At 48.8% G+C, this 19794-nt stretch overlaps 1 protein-coding gene and 1 long non-coding RNA gene across 2 annotated transcripts in view; both read left to right on the plus strand.

The window, feature by feature from the left end:
* Window positions 1-660: 660 nt before the first annotated feature.
* Abr (ABR activator of RhoGEF and GTPase) overlaps window positions 661-19794 on the plus strand; it is a 205111-nt gene continuing 185977 nt past the window's right edge. The window contains exon 1 of the mRNA XM_052755997.1: window positions 661-1845. Coding sequence (XP_052611957.1) covers window positions 765-1845 — 1081 coding nt within the window. The 5' untranslated portion in view covers window positions 661-764. The remainder of the gene's footprint in view (window positions 1846-19794) is intronic.
* On the plus strand, window positions 9204-18302 carry LOC128121363 (uncharacterized). The gene is made up of 3 exons (XR_008222158.1): window positions 9204-10788; window positions 16672-16828; window positions 17807-18302. It is a non-coding gene; the product is annotated as an uncharacterized LOC128121363 (long non-coding RNA).

Genomic DNA, 19794 nt, shown 5'->3' on the forward strand with positions numbered 1-19794 from the left:
AATCCTGGTTCTGGGCAGCCCAAAGGAACCGGCCACATCGCTTTTCCCGCCTCTTTCTCTCCTTAGTCCAGGGTGCCTCCCTGACCCAAGGCAGGGTCTTGGAGAGCTTGCAGAGAGCGGGACAGGGATGGGGGGCGAGGGAACAGGGCTGGCCGGGACCCACGGCGCTCCGCGCGCTCCCTCTCTCCAGCCACCCCGCTCCCGCCCGGCCGCGCGCTTAGGTGCAGGGAGGGGGCGCGGACGGCGCGCTGCGGCTGGAGCTGCGCAACACGGCCACCCCGGAGGGTGCGAGCCGGCCGCGCGGCGGGCAGCGCCTGCTCCTCTGAGGTGGGCAGCCCAGGCCGGTCCGCCCTGCCGTTAGCCCTCGCCGGGCTGCCCGCGCGGCTCCGAGGCGCGCCCGCAGGCTCTGGCCCTGCGCCACCGAGGCTCCGCCTCCGCCGCGGCTCTCCGCGTGCCCGAGCCCACCGGGGCCGAGCCGAGTGGCTTCGGACAGCGGTCTCGGCGCTTGAGGCCCCAGGCCCCCGCCCCCGCGGCCGGGGAGGCTGCTTACGTCAAGGAGGCGAAACCCAGAAGAAGAAGAAGAGGGGGGGAAAAAAAGGCACGAGGGCGGAAGGGGAAAAACTTTATTTCTTTTTCTCCTCCAGGCACCGAAGCGAGGGGCAGGCGACTGCGACAGCGCGCGCTTCCGAGAGAGCTCCAGGCGCCACCTCCGCCTGCCGAGGCGCACAGGAGCCGGGCCCGGGAGGCCCGACGGCGCGGCCGGGATGTGGGACCCGCAGGAGTTCGAACGCCACTGGCAGGCCGAGTTCCCCGGGGAAGAGGCTCCGGTCATGAGGCTGGAGTCGGTGCCGGACATGGAGCGCGAGCTCGAGCGTTGCAAACTCAACCTGAAGCGCCTGCAACAGGTGTTGGCCGAGGAGAAGTTCAAAGTCTGGTACCTGCAGGCGGCCCTGGCTGGAGAGAAGATGGACCTACCGGGCGGCCGGCCGGAGGGCGGGGACGGCGGAGGCGGCGGAGACGGCGGCGGCGGCGGCGGCGGCCGCAGCGGCGGCCGCAGCGGGGGAGCCTCCGTGGAGGAGCAGGAGCCAGCTGGGCCCTTGCGCGCGCCGCCACCGCGCGAAGAGGAGGAGGAGGAGGAGGAGGAGGGTGCAGCGGGCCGCGACCCCGATTCCCCAGGCCCCGCGCGCCCCGGTCCGGAGGTGGCGACAACAGCCGAGCCATCCCCCTACGTGTGCCTGGACCTTCCTGCCTGGCCCGGGGTGGTGGAGGGAGGAGGCGCCGTGCGCAGCCTGACTGCCGCCATCCACCAGCAGCTGGTGCAGCCTCGTCTGCTCTTCGGGCTCCGGGAGGACTGTGCGTCCCCTGGCCACGATGGCACCGGGTCCTCTGCACCCGGAGAGGAGCAGTCCTCCGGGACCCGTGCAGGGCGGGGCTCGGAGGAGGGCGAACCGGACGCTTCAGGTGGGGATGATGGAGGCGACGGCAGTGACCACGACTTCGAGATGGTGGATTTGAATGAGAAATTCGTCCTCGGCCATCTACTTGTGGCCCCCTACCGGTTTGGGACCCGCGACGAGGTCGAGAAGCCGGCGCGGCCGTGCAGCCCCCACCGCTGGATGCACCTGATCCCCGGAGGCTGGCGGCACCACCGGCGGAGTCGAGACCTGGAGCAGCTGGAGGCGGAGGATGAGCCCCCCAAGCGCGGGGCGCGGGAGCATCTCGCCCAGTGGGGGCGCAAGAGGTTCCTGCGCGTGCCGGACCGAGACTCGCCCAGTCACAGCTCGCCCGAGAGAGGCAGTGACTGCAGCCACAACAGCTCAGACCACGAAGACGGCTTCTCCGCAGGTAGGCGTACCCCCCTCCCTAGGTACAAGAGCGTGCCAAGTGCATCTGGGGTTCGGGTGAGTTTATGAAAATGAGCATGATGGCTGTGCAGGGGGTGATGGGAGGGCGCACTTGACCAGACCTTGGTCTTCAGTCCTCCGAGAGTCCTTTGCACCACCCCGATAGTACTCTCTGCAGAAACTCCAGAAGTCCCCCCACTTCCCCGAGATTCCTTGGTGTGGAAGTCTGAATCTTTCCCTAAGTGTTCTGAAGTTAGCTTGTATTGTCTCCAGCCTGCGTCTCATGCTGGGGGCCTAGTTCGCTGCAGAGGTGCCTAAGGCTCCTCTTTGTGGACTGGACCGTTCTTTCAGGGAGGGCTGCTCTGAGTCAGCTGGCTTCCTGGGAGTCCGAGAAGAGGGAAAGGCTTGGAACCCCAGTTTCGAGCCGGCCTGGTTCCTAGAGAGCCTGTTTGATCCAATGCCTCCACCTGATAAGGAACTGAATCTTAGATGTGTTCAAGCAGGTGACCTGAGACCTTTGCTGGTGTCCTCTGCCCTTTGCTTCCTCTCCTGTCTGCCCTCTTTCTTGACAACGGGATCTGGTCTCCGCTGTTTTTTACCCTGCTGTGGTCAACACAGTGCTCAATAAATAATGTCTGAATTAATGAGGCCGCCCAGCTCTTCATAGGTCAGGGAGAAGAACTAGGTAAGGAGAACTTGTTATCGGGCCGTGGGGCGGTAGGCGACCGTCCCTTTGCTGCATCTCCAGACTGTTAGGGTCTCCTCAGGCCTGCAGAAAGCATCCATTGGTGTCTGGTTTGATTGAGCTGCGGTAAGGAACTTAAGATGCCTCCTTGCTCCGTGAGTGGGGTGGTGTGTAGGGGGAGAGACATACCAGAGATTCTGGGATTGTTCCAAAATCTCCATTATTAGGTCTTCTCTGGGTGAGTCTGCATTTGAATGAAAAACTGCCCACTCTGCTAAAAGCCCATTTGGAAGATCCATCAAGTCATCTGTTTTGATCAATTACACTTATTCATTAGCAGATATCGGCTGCTTTTCCCATAGGCAAAGCTCCTGCCACCCCTGCTAGTAATCATTTTTATGTTCCCCTTTCCTTTAAAGCAAGGGTTGAAGCTTTTCCTCTGGTGCCAAGTTTCAAATGCCCTCCTCAGCTGCTTTACAGTTGGCGTCTGTCCCACCGCTCCCAAGACCCACATCTGTCACTCTGTCAGGTGTGCTCAGGGCTCTGGATTTTCCCCAGGAGTGATTATTAATTCTGCAAGCAGTCTGTTCTTTGCACCTGATGCGCAGGCGTGGGGCTAACCACACAGGTGCTCCTCGGGGTAGATCAGGGATGAAAAGATTCGCTTTCCTTTGGACTAAAGACTCCAGAGCACGAGGTCTAGCACCAGTAAGGCGTGCCAAGGCCAAATCCCTCCAGGCTGTCTTCAAGGCAAACTTGTATAGGAACACCCCTCAGCACCACCACCCCTGCCTGCACAGCTGCAGGTGGAGATCCTGCCTTCCCTCTTCGGATGTCATGGGGAAGACGTACACATGCAAGCATGTGTACACAGTGAAACATGTACATACATGTGCACAGTCACAGCACACTCCAGCAGGCATCTTTTTTTTTTCCACTGCAAAATGGTTCTCGGGCAGTGGACGCATTGTGAGGTCATCCTTGCTTGCTTTTCCTATAGTTCTCATTAAACTAGCTCCTCAGACACTACTATTTTGTATGTGGTTCCAATATCTTTCCCTGGATTCAAGCTCAATCCCTGGTGAAATGGGAACTGTAGGAACACAGGAAATCTTTGTGTTTTCATTTATACAAATGTGTCTAACATATACTGAGTTTCCCAGAAGTGTTTGTTGAATGGTGTGTTTTTACATTTATTGTGTGTGTGTGTGTGTAGAGGGGGGCGATGCATGTGCCGCATTGCATATGGGAAGGTCAGAGAGATGTGATGCATTTTTAGTATGATAGAACAGAATTTTTAAAAAATGGAGTGAATTCATGATTCATGGAGAGAATACATGCTTAGCATGCTCAAGGCCCTGGGTTCAGCCCCTAGCACCAAAACCAAGAAGAAAGGAAGGAAAGAAGGAAGGAAGAAAGGGAGGGAGGGAGGAAGGGAGGGAGGAAGGGAGGGAGGGAGGGAGAGAGGGAGGGAGGGAGGAAACATGAGAAAGCATTGCACACGGTTAGTACCACTGCTTTAAAATTTTGTTTCAATGACATGTAAATGTTCGGGTAATTTGTATGCCGGGGTGATGGCACACTCTTGTAATCCCAGCACTCCAGAAGGCTGAGGCAGGAGGATCTATGGAGAGTTCCTAGCTAGCCTAGGCTGCAAAGTAAGACCTGATCTAGAAAATGAAAAAGTCATGGTCTCTGAGTCACGGTGCTTGTGTGATGGAGGGAGAAGTTATCTGACTTTTCTGTGGCTTATTTTCTCCATCAGTAAAACGGGCCCTCCTCACGCTGTTGCTCTGAGGAGTCAGTGGGCTACCGTCTCTAAAGAGCTTTGAACAGGTCTGGGAATGTGATGAGCATGTGAGTATATGAACTGATTACTGCTACAAGCTGTGCTCTTCAGTTTGACTCTACAAAACTTTCTACTTCCAGAATATTCTAGATCACAGATGGCTTGGTCGCTACAGGACATCTTTGTTTTCCTAGCACAACTGTGGCCCTTTCTAGAAGCTTCCAGGCAACAGGGCAGGGCATTAACCTTGGCTTCTGAGCCTCTTTGGGTTGGCCCTTGGTGCTATTTCTCCCTCTCTACCAGTAGCCACACCCGTGTCTGTATCCAGAGGACTTAACTGTAGGTCAGATTTTATTGGATAATATAGCAGGCTTTGCCTTAGCCACAGGGTTTTAAGGAAACACCTGAGGTAGCATATAAAAACAACTAAGGGGCGGGGCTAGAGAGGTGGCTCAGAGGTTAAGAGCACTGGCTGCCCTTCCAGAGGTCCTGAGTTCAATTCCCAGCAACCACATGGTGGCTCACACCATCTGTAATGAGATCTGGTGTCCTATTCTGGCATAAAGGCATACATGCAGGCAGAACACTGTATACATAATAAATAAATCTTAAAAAAACAAACAAACAACAGCAACAACAACAAAAAAAACTAAGGGGCACCCCTCCATGGAAAAGGGACATTTTCTACTAAGTAAAGAGCAGATCCATAAACCTGTGTATACCTTTTAGGTTTCTCCTCACATGTGAGAGTAAAATCAGAGTTTAATTAATAGACATGCCAGTTCACTTTAGGCATCTTTCCTTGATCATCTTTATTGCCTTGACTAGTTTGAGAAAAGTCTGGGCCATGATAACATGGTTAGTTATTGGGGGTTTGGCATAGGGCAGAGGCACTAATGGAGGGGGAGGGCAGAGCAGAATCTGATGTGTTGGGTCATATGTACTGTGACGTTAGACCTGAGTCTGCCTAGCTCCTCTCTTAATAGATGTGAGGCCCTGGGCAAGTCACTGGCCTTTGCAGTCTCGGCCTGTGTTTCACTGGCAGCAATGAGAAGCATAGTATTCATGGCTTACTTTTGCCGGCCCCTGTTCTGAGCATTTTATGCCTAGTAATTAATTTATGACAAACAGCCTCATGACACAGAAACTACCGTTGTTTCCACTTTATATATTAGAGTCTTGAGGCTTAGAAAGCTTAAATGATCTTCCACCAATCACTCAGCTTACAAAAGGAGTGCATAGGATTTGAACCCAGGCAGTCTGTTTCCCAAGTCCCCGCTTTCAAACAAATGCTAAGCTTCTTGCTACAAATTTTAGTACCTCCCAGGATAGCTGTGAAGATTGACTTCAGGAAAGTAGGAACCTTTTAAATGGGTTAATAGCACACTTGACTTAATGACCATGATATCAGTATATGTCTATGTGTGTTATTATAGCCTTCATTATCACTGAAGTCCCTACCAGACTCCAGATCATCAGAAGCTGGGTCACTTCTCGGGGCTGGCACCTACCTATGGGGCTCCTATGAACCGAGCCTCGTAAGGTAGCAGGTCACATGCTAGATTTTAGACTTCCCCTCAGTGGCCAGCCAGTCCTGGGCACACACAGCTGAATATCCTCAAATGGAGGCTGGGGTTTCCCTCTTGTGCTAGCATGCTTCTGCACCACCCCTGCCCCAGAGCCAACAGCTCTGTCCCCAGGGATCATGAGTCCCTTCTGCGGTCTGTGGTTTCCTCTGTGTGTCTGCCCTCCTTGTGGATCCAAATGCTGCCCTTCTAACAAAGCTCAGAGGTGCCTCTTCCATATCCAGCATTCTTTTGACTGTTAGAGAGACTATTTATCTGATATTCTGGCTTCAGTTCAAATATCAAAGTAAGTATCATTAATATTGTAAATGGGTGCCATTTCCTTCTTGCGTTAAATTTTGCTCAGTGGAGACAAGTTCTCTCCACACACCCTTCCTTTGCTTCTGAGATGGGAGATTGAACCCAGGGTCGTGTACATACTAAATAAGCCCTCTACCACAGCTATAGTCCAGCCCCAAATACCCTCTATTTCTCTATTTTTGTTGGCCCTTGGCTGTCCATCCATCCACCCATCCGTCTGTCCTACTCAGCAAGCGTTTATCAAGGTCATGCTTCCTGCAAGCTGTGTTCAGGACTAAAACTGCTCAGGTTGGCGGCCCGCCCTCATCGTTTTTGCTGTCTCTTTGCTGGGTAGAAGCCTTGATTTTTGGATAAAGAAACAACTTTCTAATGGGTGACTACTGTTAAATCCTGAGTAAGGAACAAGACATGGAGGCACATGCCTGTCATCCCAACACTTGAGGGGCTAAAAGCAGGAGGGGCGTGAGTTTGGGGCCACCAGGCTCAGCGTGTTTCATAAAAAGAAAAAACATTCTAAAGAAGAAATGTGAGCTGGAGAGAGAGCGCTTAGTGGGTAAGGTGCTTGCACCTGACTGTGGAAGCCTGGAGATCTGCATTTGATCCTGGAACCCGATAATAACAAATGAAGTAAAATACATTTAAAAGGAGCCTAGACCAGAAGACCAGAGGAAAATCCTGAGTTGACCTGTGTTCCTGTCTGTCTCAGACAGGTGAGAACCCTGGACCCTAAAAGCAACCTCAAGGTCACGCTCAGGACCCTGAGGAGGGTTGCAGTCAGATCTGGACTGTCCTATTGTGTCCATGGCCTTTTCCAGGAATCTAATCAGAGGACCCTAAAGCTGTAGTCTCTGAGAGGCCAGGTGAGAGAAGAGCCATCTCAGCCTCAGCACCACCCACCTCTGCAGATGGCAATGGTGATGCCCACCTTATAGGTGGCCAGCCGAGGCTCTGAAGGAGCCAGCCAGAGCTGTGTAGAGAGCTTGTGGAGCTGGCACTGGGACACGGGTCTGTCCACAAAGGTGGTCCATGGCATTCTACCTGCAATGCTATGCTGGGCCAGCTGTTCGGGGCCTGGTTTCTTCTTTCTTTTTCTTGCTCTTTTCTTTGTTTTTCAAGACAGGGTTTCTCTGTAGCCCTGGCTGTCCTGGAACTCGCTCTGTAGACCAGGCTGGCCTCAAACTCAGAGATCCATCTGCCTCTGGTTCCTGAGTGCTGGGATTAAAGGTGTGTGCACCACAGCTACCCGACTCAGGGTCTGGTTTCTATACCTGGAGGCCTGGCCGTCGGGGTCTGCTGGCTTCTGCTGGAGACCTTTTATTTTGAATCTTCATGGAAAATGCATTTCCTGCTGAAATTCTCATGTTACCTCACTCATTAGTAATCTGACAGTGTCTGTCTCGCCCCCCCCCCCCCCGCCCCCCACTTTCCGGCAATGACTAATAAGATTGTTGCTCTGGGAAGAATTCCTTGCATTCAGTGATGTGTCTGAATAACTTAATTCAAATTGAATTTTTAGCAGTAGCTATAATAAAATAATTCTGTTATAGTTCCTGTTGTAGTGAGATATTAAAAAACCATTTCATGCCAAGTGTGGTGGTACATGCCTGTAATCCTAGCGTTTGTGAGGCTCAGTGGGAGGATCAGGAGCTCCAGGCCAGCCTGTGCTGTGTCATGAACCTTACCTCCAAAACAAAGCTGCCTAAGACACACGCATTGGTGGTTTGTCATGGTTCATTGGTGACCAAAGTTGACAAAGTTGAGTCACTGGCTCTCCAGGGCTTGCCTCCCTCCACTACTCACCTCCACCATCTTACCCTCATCATTAATATGTGGGTCCTATTAGCATGCCCTTCTATACAAGTAGGAAGTGCAACCAGCCTTGAAACTGTGATTCCTCTGGTCTGATTTTCTTCTGGTGAATAGTGTTTTGTATTTGCCTCTAGATCCTTCTGTCATACATCAGGATTGGTGTGTGTGTGTGTGTGTGTGTGTGTGTGTGTGTGTGTGTGTGTGTGTGAGAGAGAGAGAGAGAGAGAGAGAGAGAGAGAGAGAGAGAGAGAGAGAGAGAGAGAGATGTGTGTGTGTGTGCATACTTGGTGCTCATGGAACCAGAAAAGGGCATAGGATTCCCTGGAACTGTAGTTAAGGACTGTTGTGAACCATCATATGGAAGTTGGGAACTGACCCCAGGTCCTGTGTAAGAACAGTAAGTGCTCTTAACTGCCGAGCCCTCTCTTCAGACCCCACTTTCCTTTCTTTTAAATAATGGTGTAACACTTTCTCTTAAGACTGGAGAGATGGGCCGGGCGGTGGTGGCGCACGCCTTTAATCCCAGCACTCGGGAGGCAGAGCCAGGTGGATCTCTGTGAGTTCGAGGCCAGCCTGGGCTACCAAGCGAGTCCCAGGAAAGGCACAAAGCTACACAGAGAAACCCTGTCTCGAAAAACGAAAAAAAAAAAAAAAAAGACTGGAGAGATGGAACACACACACACACACACACACACACACACACACACACACACACACACACACCTTAATATCTTCACAACAACAAAACAAACAAACTCCACTTCCCTTGTCTGGAAAAAAGAGGATGTGTCTGGACAGCAGCAGACAGGGCTTCCGGGTTGTGATACTTCCCTGGGATGACTCTGACTTTCTCAAAGCGTCAGGTTCTTTGTCTATGAGATGGAGATGGCAATAATAGGAGTATAGCCTAGACTTGTTATGATGCCTTAATGAGATGATGTGTGGACATCACACAGCTCAGCACTGGACACATGGTGTTTAGCAGCTCTGAGATGGTTACAGTAACTGTAAAGTCCAGAAGTTTTCAGCTGGCTGAGCTGGGCTTGTAGTTACATCTTTTCTTCTCTCTCTCTCTCTCTCTCTCTCTCTCTCTCTCTCTCTCTCTCTCTCTCTCCAACCCTTTGTCTGTCCTTCCTTCCCTCCCTGCCTCCCTCCCTCCCTCCCTCCTTTTCTTCCTTCCATGTTGGGCATGGAAGCCAGGGCCAGGTGCATACTGGGCAAACACTCTGTCCCTGAGCTACACCCCATATTTGCATCTCTTCACATAAAGAAGCTCTCACTCTGCGTTTGTTTGTTTTTACTCTGTCTATAATTGTGTTGTTCTTTCAGAGGAGACCAGCTTTCTTGGTTGGTTGTGGTCTCTGGTCCCTCTCTATTCCCAAACATCTGCAAAGCCACCCCCTGGGATGTCTGTGGCTCCTGCTCTCTTCTGTCTGCTGCAGCTAACATTCTTGCTGCTGCTGCTTATTTATGTGTTCTTTCTGGTGTTTGAGATGCATGCCCACTATTCCCCAAATCAATCCTTTGAGGCCTGCCTCTTCCATAGAACCTGTATTGATTAAGCTACAAGTTCGCTAAATAGGATAAAATCTTAAATTGGTACTTCAGCAAGATGAGAGTTCATGTGAAGAACTCCATAAGTAAGCCATGTAGAGATGGTATGACTGCGTAATCATCAGGGAGTCAGGCTTTTTTGATCTTTTGGTATCATGGTTCAGAATGGCTCCTGGAGATCCACCCATCATGTTTGTGCTTCCGGCAAGAATTTTCAGAGCAGGAAAAAGAGTGAGTGGCAGTTGTTGGGTCTACTGTTTGAGGCACTTTCCTAGAACCCTCTCTAGACAGTTTCTGTTTTAAATCATATCAGTCACCTCTAGCTCCCAGGGAGGCTGGGAAATGGAGTACTTTATATGGGCATACGGCCCTCTCAAATCAAATGGGGTCTCTGTTACCAGGAAAAATGGAAGAATAGGTAGTGAGTGGCAGCTAGCAGCCTCTGGCACAAGCCTTTCCAACTACTCCATCCCGCCTGTGGTTCTTAGAGTGAGCCCACACTGCACAATTGTTTTTATTATTATGCCATCTGTTAATTCATTGACCCCATGGACAAATGACAACAGAACCTCTTCTCTCTGCAAGGCATGGTGCCTGTGATATTCTGAAGCATCGCTCTCAAGCCAAGGGGTTGGCTGGCTCCTTGAGGGCAGGGACCAGGGTCCGTTTCTCTCAGCAGTATCTTTCCCAAGGCTGAGCGTATGGCAGGCACCAGAAAAGCACCTGGTTGATTTTATAGCCGTCACAAGTGAGAAGCCCAGGGTAAAAACACAAAACAAAACAATAAAAACTTCCCCGACTTATTTCTATGCTAGAAAAGTGTCGTGATTTGGGTCCCTTCTGGTTTTGAGGGTGGACCGTGAACCGTCTCCAAACATCAGAGCTGCGCTGCAGCCCAGTTGTCTGTTTTGGACTCTGCACTCTGTTTGCATACTAAACACGAGTTCTGAGTAGAAGGCTCTGTGCCCACCTGCTTCCCTCCCCACTGCTTTTCCTGGAGCTGTTTCTGCCACGTGACCCTCCCTTGTCATCTCTGCACCACGTAGCTGCAGAGAAAACCTGCAGTGTCTCCTCCGTGAGAGTCTGCTTCGTTCGTTCGTTCCCCATCCTGTCTCCCTGTTTGATTCCTGCTTTCATCTGCCTGCGACTAGACTGTCTGGAGGAAGTTGCCTGGAGCTCGAAGCTCGTCTTGTGATTGCTGAGCAAAAGATAGCTTTAAAGGTTTGTTGGCACCTAGGAGAGAAGGAACTGAAATAGACTTAGCACCTACTGTCTTGGCTTTCCTCCTGTCATGGTTAGTATTCAGAGCAATCTAAGGGGGCACTCTACTGCACAGGCCTGAAACCCTAGCGACTCAGGAAACTGAGGTGGGAGGGTCAGAAGCTCAAGGTCAGCCTGATTTTTTTTTTTTCTTTTTTGAGACAGGGTTTCTCTGTGTAGCTCTGGAGCCTGTCCTGGATCTCGCTCTGTAGACCAGGCTGATCTCAAACTCACAGAGATCCACCTGGCTCTGCCTCCCAAGTGCTGGGATTAAAGGCGTGCACCACCATTGCCCGGCTTCAGCCTGAATAATTTAATGAAATTCTATCTCAAAAGGAAAAGAAGGCTGAAGTTATAGCTCAGTGGCAGAGTACTTGCCCAGCATGCAAGAGGGCCTAGGTTCAATTCCCAGGACGGCAGGAAACAGAAAAAGAGAAGGACACACTACTCTTCTCATTTTACAGATGAGGAAACTGTCTCCAGTGGGTTAACTAGCCAGCCCAAGATTTTTCAGTGCTGGATTCCTTTTTTTTTTTTATTGAGAATTCATATATTATTAAATTGGCCTCTATTGCATTCAGTGATGGATTTTAGAACATTCACAAAGTTATGAAATTACCACTATCCTCTAATTTCAGACTTTTTTTTTGTCCTGTGGAGGACTTGGGAACATTTTGAGCACAGGCTCAAACCTCAAACCCTGTCATTCCATTTCTTCATTTGGCGTGTGCAGTGATTTAAAACAGGTGAGGCTGGTCTGAGGCTGGGAATGGTGTTCAGGTGGTAGCGTGCATAAAACATTCACAAGACTCTGGGTTTGATTCCCAATGCCTGATAAGTGTTAAATGGAGTGTCATGATGCATGGCCTGTGATCCCAGCACTGAGGAGGTAGAGTCTGGAGGACCGGACTTTCAAGGTCGTCCTTGGCTATATAGTGTATTTGAGGCCATGCTGGGCTACAAGAGATTCTGTCTCAAGAAAAAAAATAATAAAAACCCCTGATATGTGGGGAAGCTTCCAGACTTTTTGCTCTCTTTTGAGTGATGTATACACAGAAGGGCTGTTGGGTGGGGCGGGTCAGCGGTTAAGAGCTTAAGAATGTCTACTGTTTTTGCCGAGGACACGAGTTTGATTCCTAGCACCCATGTTAGGTGGCTCACAACCACTTGTAACCCCATTTCCAGGGGATCTGAAGTGCTCTTCTGGTCTCTGTGGGTACCTAAACTCACATGTGCACATCCCCCCCCCAATACACATAATTAAAAATGAAAATAAATATTTGTAAAGGGGAGGCTCTTGGCCTTGTCAGTCACCCATTATTTCAGACCCTGGGGCCCCTTTCTTCTGGGTGAGACTGCCTTAATTCTTCTGGGTCCCTTCCCTGCCTGTCTGTGTTTCAGGTTTGGGGGTAGGTGTTGCAGTGTCCCAAACAGGAGGCTTCTCCCTTGAACATCATTTATGCCTTGGGTTGTGGTTGTCAGGCCGACAGGGGACCTTGTTCTGACCTATGCTTCAGGTTTTGTAGCTTCAGGATAACACAGTGCCTGGCCACATGGGAGGTGCTCAATAAATGTTTATGAGGAGCTAGAGGTCTGTCATCCAAACCCAGACCACCTCGAGGGCCATTTGGTTTGCCTCTACTCTCTCCTCTCCAGCCTCAAGTTACATTCACGTTAAAGATAAATGGTTGCTGTATGCTCCCAAGTCAAAATTTGTACCTTTATTCCCAATGCGCAGTGGCTCTCCATACACACAGAGTAAGATCTGAGGCTTTTTACGAGGCTCTCTGGGAAACCTCTTTCCTTCCATACATACACACTGTATGCCCAGCAGCACTGAACTTCCCAACACTGAACACACCCTTCTCTCTCTGCCTTTGTCTTGAATGCTCCTCTTCCATGTCTTTAGGACAGATTTCCATCCATCCTTCAAGCCTAAGCTGAGAGTCTCCCTGCTCTGTGAAGTCTTCTTTGTCTCCCCTATGTAGAACCAGGACTTGGCTGTCACTTAAGAGTGTATTTGAGGGGCTGGAGAGATGGTTCAGCAGGTAAGAGCACCGGCTGCTCTTGCAAAGGTCCCGGGTTCAAGTCCCAGCACTTGCATGGTGGCTTACAGTTGTCTGTAACTCCACTTCCAAGGGATCCAGTGTCCTCTTCTGGCCTTCACAGGTACCAGGCATGCATCTGGTGCATAGAAGACATGCATGCACCCATACACATAAAATAAAATGCACTTGGCTTCAAGTAACTGAAAGCTTCCTTCTACAGTGCTTATATAACTATATTGCCCCACACTTCCACAATGGTCATGACAGGCAAAATTGTGGTCCCCAGAGAGGCCCACATGCTGATTCCTGGACCCTTGTATATAACAAAGAGGCTTTGCATATGAGAGTAAACTAGGGACTTTGGTGTGTGTGTGTGTGTGTGTGTGTGTGTGTGTGTGTGTGTGTGTGTGTTATCCTGGAGGATCTGGGTGGGTCCAGTATACTCACAAGGATCTCTGGTTTTGTTTTTTGTTTTTTTGGGTTTTTTTTTTTTTTTGGTTTTTTGAGACAGGGTTTCTCTGTGTAGCTTTGCGCCTTTCCTGGAACTCACTTGGTAGCCCAGGCTGGCCTCGAACTCACAGAGATCCGCCTGGCTCTGCCTCCCAAGTGCTGGGATTAAAGGCATGCGCCACCACCGCCCGGCCGGGATCTCTGTTTTATGTGTATGAGTGCTTTGCCTGTATGTACATACACATTACAGATGTGTAGTGTTTGTGGAAGCTGAAATAAGGTGATGGATCCCTTGGAGTTACAGTAGGTTCAGAGCCATCATAGGGGTGCTGGGAACTGAAGCCAGGTCCTCTGTAAGAGAGGCCACTGAGCCATCTCTCCAACCCCAGTCACAAAGATCTTAAACTGAACTTGGGAGAGGTGGGCTGAAGAGGTCAGGGTGATATAACTCCTTGCTGATGATTTTGAATATGAAGAAATAGGTGACTAGCCAAGAAATCTAAGTGGCCTCTAGAAGCCACAGAATAAATAGGTGACTAGCCAAGAAATCTAAGTGGCCTCTAGAAGCCACAGAATGCAAGAAAATGATTCCTCCAGTCTCCAGAAAGGAAACTGTCCTGCCGGCACCTCGATGTTAGCCAGTAAATCCTAGGCTAGCCCGGGCTACAGAGTAAGAATCTCCTCAGGTTTCCAAGGTGCAAAACTCTAAGACAATAAGTTGGTGCTATTTTTTGTTTGTTTGGTTTTTTTTTTGTTGTTGTTTTTTGAGACACTGTTTCTCTGTGAAACAGCCCTGGTTGTCCTGGGACTCACTCTGTAGACCAGGCTGGCCTCCAACTCACAGAGATCCACCTGCCTCTGCCTCCCAAGTGCTGGGATTAATGAAGTGTGCCACCACCGCCCGGCTAAGTTGGTGTTATTTTAAGCCACTGTGTGCTGCGATTTGTTAACAGCAGCCCCTGGGTTCACTACAGTGGCTTGATAGGCTAGGGGTTCGTTTTCCTCCCATTGCAAGGACTTCTTGGTGGGTAACAGGGGTTCAACGGGGCCTTTTGTTTCAGAGCCTCCCAGTGTCTTACAGTGAGAAGTTTGTCCTCTTGCTTGTGACATAGAGTTTGAAATGTGTATCTGCTGTATTACCTTGTGTGTGCTTGGGATCTGGGGAGGAAAAGGGAGCAAAGGACTCAGACTGATTGTTCTAGCTGGTTGTCCCTCTAAGAATGGAGCCAAGTATGGTGGTTTGTGGCCATAATCCTAGCAGTCTGGATTGGTCTCCATGAGTTCTAGGCCTGCCTGGGCTACAGAGGAAGACCCCGTCTCAAAACTAAATTTTAAAAAAATGGCGATAGCACTCATGGAAGTCTTACCTAACGACTCCTGTTGTCACACTCTTGGGCCAAGCTGGGTCACATGGCCATCTTTAGCTGCCTAGGCTGATCAGGGGAAACAGAACTGTGAATGGCTTTTGGAAAACAGCCCAGGGTTGGCTCTACCATCCTCCCCTGGACTTTGCACACTGGTATGTCAGGGCAGCTATATAAATTGTTTTTAAGTGATTTGTCACCCTCCCCACCCTCCGTGTACAGGTCAGTTCTTTTAATTGTGGTATTCCTGCCTCTTAGACAATGCTGACGTAATGTTTCTTGTTGAACAAGTAGAAAAAAAAATTTTTTTTGGTGGGTGTATATATTTTGAGGCAGGGTCTCACTATATATTTGAGGCAGGTTAGACTTGAACTCAAGATTCTCCTGCTTCTGCCTTCCTGGTGCTGGGATGGCAGGCATGAGCTACTGGTCGTGTATTTTCAAGTGAGGATTTATTTTTAATTAATTTATTTTATGGGTATGGGTATTTTGTCTGCTTGTATGTCTGGTGAGGGCCTGGTGCTCAAGGAAGCCGGAAGGTGTCGTTGGATTCCCTGGAGTTACAGATAGTTGTGAGCCGCCATTTGGGTGGTGGGAATTGAACCCTGATCCTCTGTAAGAGAGGGCTATCTACCCAGACCCTGTTTGTTTATTTTTATTTTTATGTGTTATGGATGGTGTGATGGTTGGAAGGAGCTGTCTCGTACAGGTCTCAGGCATTTGAAAACTTGGTTTCCAGTTGGTGACTGTTGGGGAAGGATCAGGAGATGTTGGATCCCCTGAGACTGGCGTTACAGATGGTTGTGAGCTGCCATGTGGGTGCTGGGAATTGAACCCCAATCTTCTGGAAGAGCAACCAGTGCTCTTCATCACTGAACCATCTCTCCAGCCCTTCAAGTGAGGATTTGGTGGGATTTGGAATAACTCAGCAGATTATTGATCTCTAAGAATTAAAAGACCTTTTAGCCGGGCGGTGGTGGCGCACGCCTTTAATCCCAGCACTTGGGAGGCAGAGCCGGGCGGATTTCTGTGAGTTCAAGGCCAGCCTGGTCTCCAAAGCGAGTTCCAGGAAAGGCGCAAAGCTACACAGAGAAACCCTGTCTCGAAAAACCAAAAAAAAAAAAAAAAAAAAAAAAAAAAAAAAAAAAAAGACCTTTTAATTTTTCTCTCCCCCATTTTTTCTTCTTCTCCTTCCCCCTGCTCCTGCAGCTCAGGCTAACCCCAAACTGTATAGATAAGCTCTGGGATCACAGCAATGTGACATCACCTGGCTTCCCTCTCTTTATTATTGTTACCTTTTTCTTCATGTACATCTTCTCTTCTTCATCTTTTGTACTGCTCAAGAACTGTGGTGGATTTTTCTGTTCCCTCCCTCCCTCCCTCCCTCCCTCCCTCCCTCCCTCTCTCCCTCCCTCCTTCCCTCCTTCCTCTCCCTCTCTCCCTCCTTCCTTTCTTTCCTTTAATTTCTCCCTTATTTCTTTTGACATGGTCTCACCGTATAGCCTGGGGCTAGAATATGCTATGTAGTCCAGTCTGGTCTTGAACACACAGAGATCTACTTGCCTCTGTCTTCTGGATGCTAGGATTAAAGGTGTGCACTATCATGCCTGGTTTGTGGTGGATTTTTCTTATTTTACCCTTCCCAGGCTTTACAGCCCCCAAGTTTCTAATTTATTTATATACCTGTTCCTGCTTTTAATTAAAACTGCTGGAATGTTAACTTGGTGGTCAGAATACATTTGCATCTGGAAGTTTCCTTGAACTCCTGATTCTCTTGCCTGACCTCAAGCACTGCGATTACAGGATCCTGTAATGTGATGGGTGGGCTCCCTGTCTGCTTGAACATATATGTAAGAGGTGAGCCTCACAAATGTGAAAAATCCTGTTAGAAGTAAACGGCTAAACTGTTTTTCTCTACTTGGTTCAGCCTCTCTACCCCACCCTAACCCATTCTCATTCTCTTTCTTCTCTTTTGAAACAAGGTTTCACTGTGTTGTCACTTTATTATGAAGATGTTCTCAAACTCCTGGGCTCAAGACATCCTCAGCTTCCTAAGCGCTGGAACTCAAGGCCAGTGCTGCTGTGCCGTCTTTGAGTTGCTGCGGCTTCGTTCAGTAATCTACTGGGACAATTATAAGCGTTAGTAAAATATTATGATAGCTGTATGTGTGTGCATGTGTATATAATGTAACATTTTCATATATGTGTGTGTGTGTGTGTGTGTGTGTGTGTGTGTGTGTGTGTGTGTGTGTATAGTTGTTGGGTTTTTTTGCTTTGCTTTGTTTTGTTTTTTTCAAGACAGGGTTTCTCTGTGTAGCTTTGTGCCTTTCCTGGAACTCACTCTGTAGCCCAGGCTGGCCTCGAACTCACAGAGATCCGTCTGCCTCTGCCTCCCAAGTGCTGGGATTAAAGACGTGCGCCACCACTGCCCAGCAGTTTGTTTGTTTTTGAGATCGAGTTTCGGTGTGTAGCCTTGGCTGCCCTGGAACATCTTCTGTAGACCAGGCTGGCCTTTAACTCAGAGATCTACCTGCCTCTACCTCCCAAGTACTGGGATTAAAGGCATGCGCCACCACCACCCAGCAATAAATTTTATTTTTTTATGTATATGGTTGTTTTGCCTGCATATATGTTTGTGTGCCATATCCCTGTGTGCCTGGGAGGTCAGAAGAGGTTGTTGGAACTGGAACTAGAGATGGTTTTGAGCGGCCATGTGGGTGCTGGGAATTGAATCCGGGTCCCCTGGAAGAGCAGCCAGTGCTCTTAACTTCTGAGCCATCTCTCCAGCCCTGATCTAAGTTTTGGTGTTGTTTAAAGGAGTCTGGCCATTATGTCAAAGCCCGTGGCTCCAAATACAAAATCACTAAATCACTAGCAGTGAAAAGGATCCTAGAATTTAAAACCATACAAATCTGTTTTGTTTGGCTTGACATGGGTCTGTTGGTATATTGCTTATTAGTGAGAGTGAAAGGCCCAAGTGCCCATTGTCCAGCTTTCTGAGAAGTATGGTTTCCCTGGGAATCCCACACATCTGGAAGTGGTAGAACTATAGATGTGCAATGCAAGTGTTGGGGTCCTTGTCTGGTAATTAGATTTTTTTTTTTTTTTTTGATACAGGATCTTGCTGTGTATCCCTGGCTGGCCTCGAACTCACAGAGTTCTGCTTCTGCCTCTGAAGTGCTGGGATTAAAGGTGTGCATTACCATACCCACTGTAGATTTTTGGAGTCATCTTAGGCAGTGTTCTTATTGCTTACATCATTCATTCTTTTTGTTTGTTTGTTTTGTTTTTTGAGACAGGGTTTCTCTGTGTATCCTTGGCTATCCTGGAACTCACTCTGTAGACCAAGCTGGCCTTGAATTCATACAGATCTGCCTGGCTCTACCTCTCTAGCGCTGGAATTAAAGGTGTGCACAACCACTACCTGGCCCTTACATCATTATTTCTAATCATAAAGAACAGACTTGTAAACAAAAGTATGAAGCTATTAATCTGTAAGTTAGGGACTGCTCAACTACATTATCATTCAAAGTGTATATTATACACATATACTTTCTTTTGTTATTTTTTTTTGTTTATCACTTATGATAACTATTAAACATCTATTACTCTCTCTGGTTTGTAGTTCTTTGAGGTGGTGCTAGTGGTCTTGACAGTTGGAAAGGAGTCAGGTGACTTATTCATCCTTCAACTGGCCGCCCAGAACTATGTTTTGTTTTGTTTTGTTGGTGTGTGTGTGTGGGGGGTAATAGTAGTTCCTCATGGAGCTTAGTTGATCTTAAGCTTGTTACATAGCCAAGGGTGGCTTGAACTTCTGGTTCTTCTGCTTGTATCTCTTGAGTCCTGGTATTACCATCATGTAACACCATGCCTGGTTTGTGCATTACTAGGGATCCAACCCAGAGCTTCATGTGTGCTAGGCAAATGCTCTACCAGCTGAGCTGTGTCTTCAGCCCTCACCACTAACTATTAATTTCTTCAGACTGTAGATCTGAAGCAATGTGGCTGGACTTGATGATTTTCCAATCACAAATTTTATGAAATCCAGTAAGTTAAGTGATCAGGGACTCTGAAACTTGTGAGGTTGACCAAGGAACTTGAGTTACGGTGCAGACCTGAAGTGTCCCCCACCACATTCGTGTTTTGAACTTTTGTTTCCCAGCTGGTGGCACTATTTGGGGATGCTGTGGAGCCTAAGAAGTGGGCCCTGGCTGGGTGATGGTGGCGCACGCCTTTAATCCCAGCAGTCGGGAGGCAGAGCCAGGTGGATCTCTGTGAATTAGAGGCTAGCCTGGTCTACAGAATGAATTTCAGGACAGCCAAGCTACACAGAGAAACCCTGTCTCAACAAAACAAAAAACAAATAAAAAACGAAAAACAAACAGACAAAAAAAGAGGTGGGTCACTAGGGGCTGAAGGAAGCAGGTCACTAGTGGCTGGTCGTTGAAGATTATGATTGGGTTCTTAGTTCCCCATCACCTGCTGCTTCTCAGTTCCTTGCTCTGTGAACAGCTGTATAAGCCCGTATTGTCTTGGATTAAGATGCTCCACAGTGCCCTCCTATGATGGTCTGCAACCCTCTGAGACTGTGAGCCAAAATAAGTTATTCCTAGTATAACGGATGCACTAGGTTTACAGCCATGCCTCTGTAAATTTGCTCCATTAACCAGATTACGTCACCTCTCTATAGAGATACTTTCTTTTCTGAACAATAGGGATGACTTTTACCTCATTTTGTGTTGCAAAGATTAAATGAGGCCTGGGGATGTAGGGGCTTGCCTAGCAGGGATGGGGCTAATTTGATTCCCAATACCACACACATACATACACACACACACACACACACAATTTAAAGAAATAATGTACAAAGAGCAAGTGGCACAGTGTGTAAATTACAGTCAGAGCTGTGTAAATGCAAATAGTCGTTGGTGTAATAATCAAGATCTGGGGCTGTATTACTTAGATGCAAGTCCTAGCTCTGTCACATAATTGTTGTGTGTCCTTGAGTAAGTTTCCTGGCCTTTTTGTGTCTTAGTGTCTATATCTGTAGGCCATGGGAACCATACTATACAAAAATCAGTGTCTCATTAAGTTGGGTGAAGAGT

The sequence above is a fragment of the Peromyscus californicus genome, unplaced genomic scaffold (genome assembly GCF_007827085.1).
Source record: "Peromyscus californicus insignis strain IS unplaced genomic scaffold, ASM782708v3 Scaffold_3__1_contigs__length_106647218, whole genome shotgun sequence".
NCBI classification, from domain to species: Eukaryota; Metazoa; Chordata; class Mammalia; order Rodentia; family Cricetidae; genus Peromyscus; species Peromyscus californicus.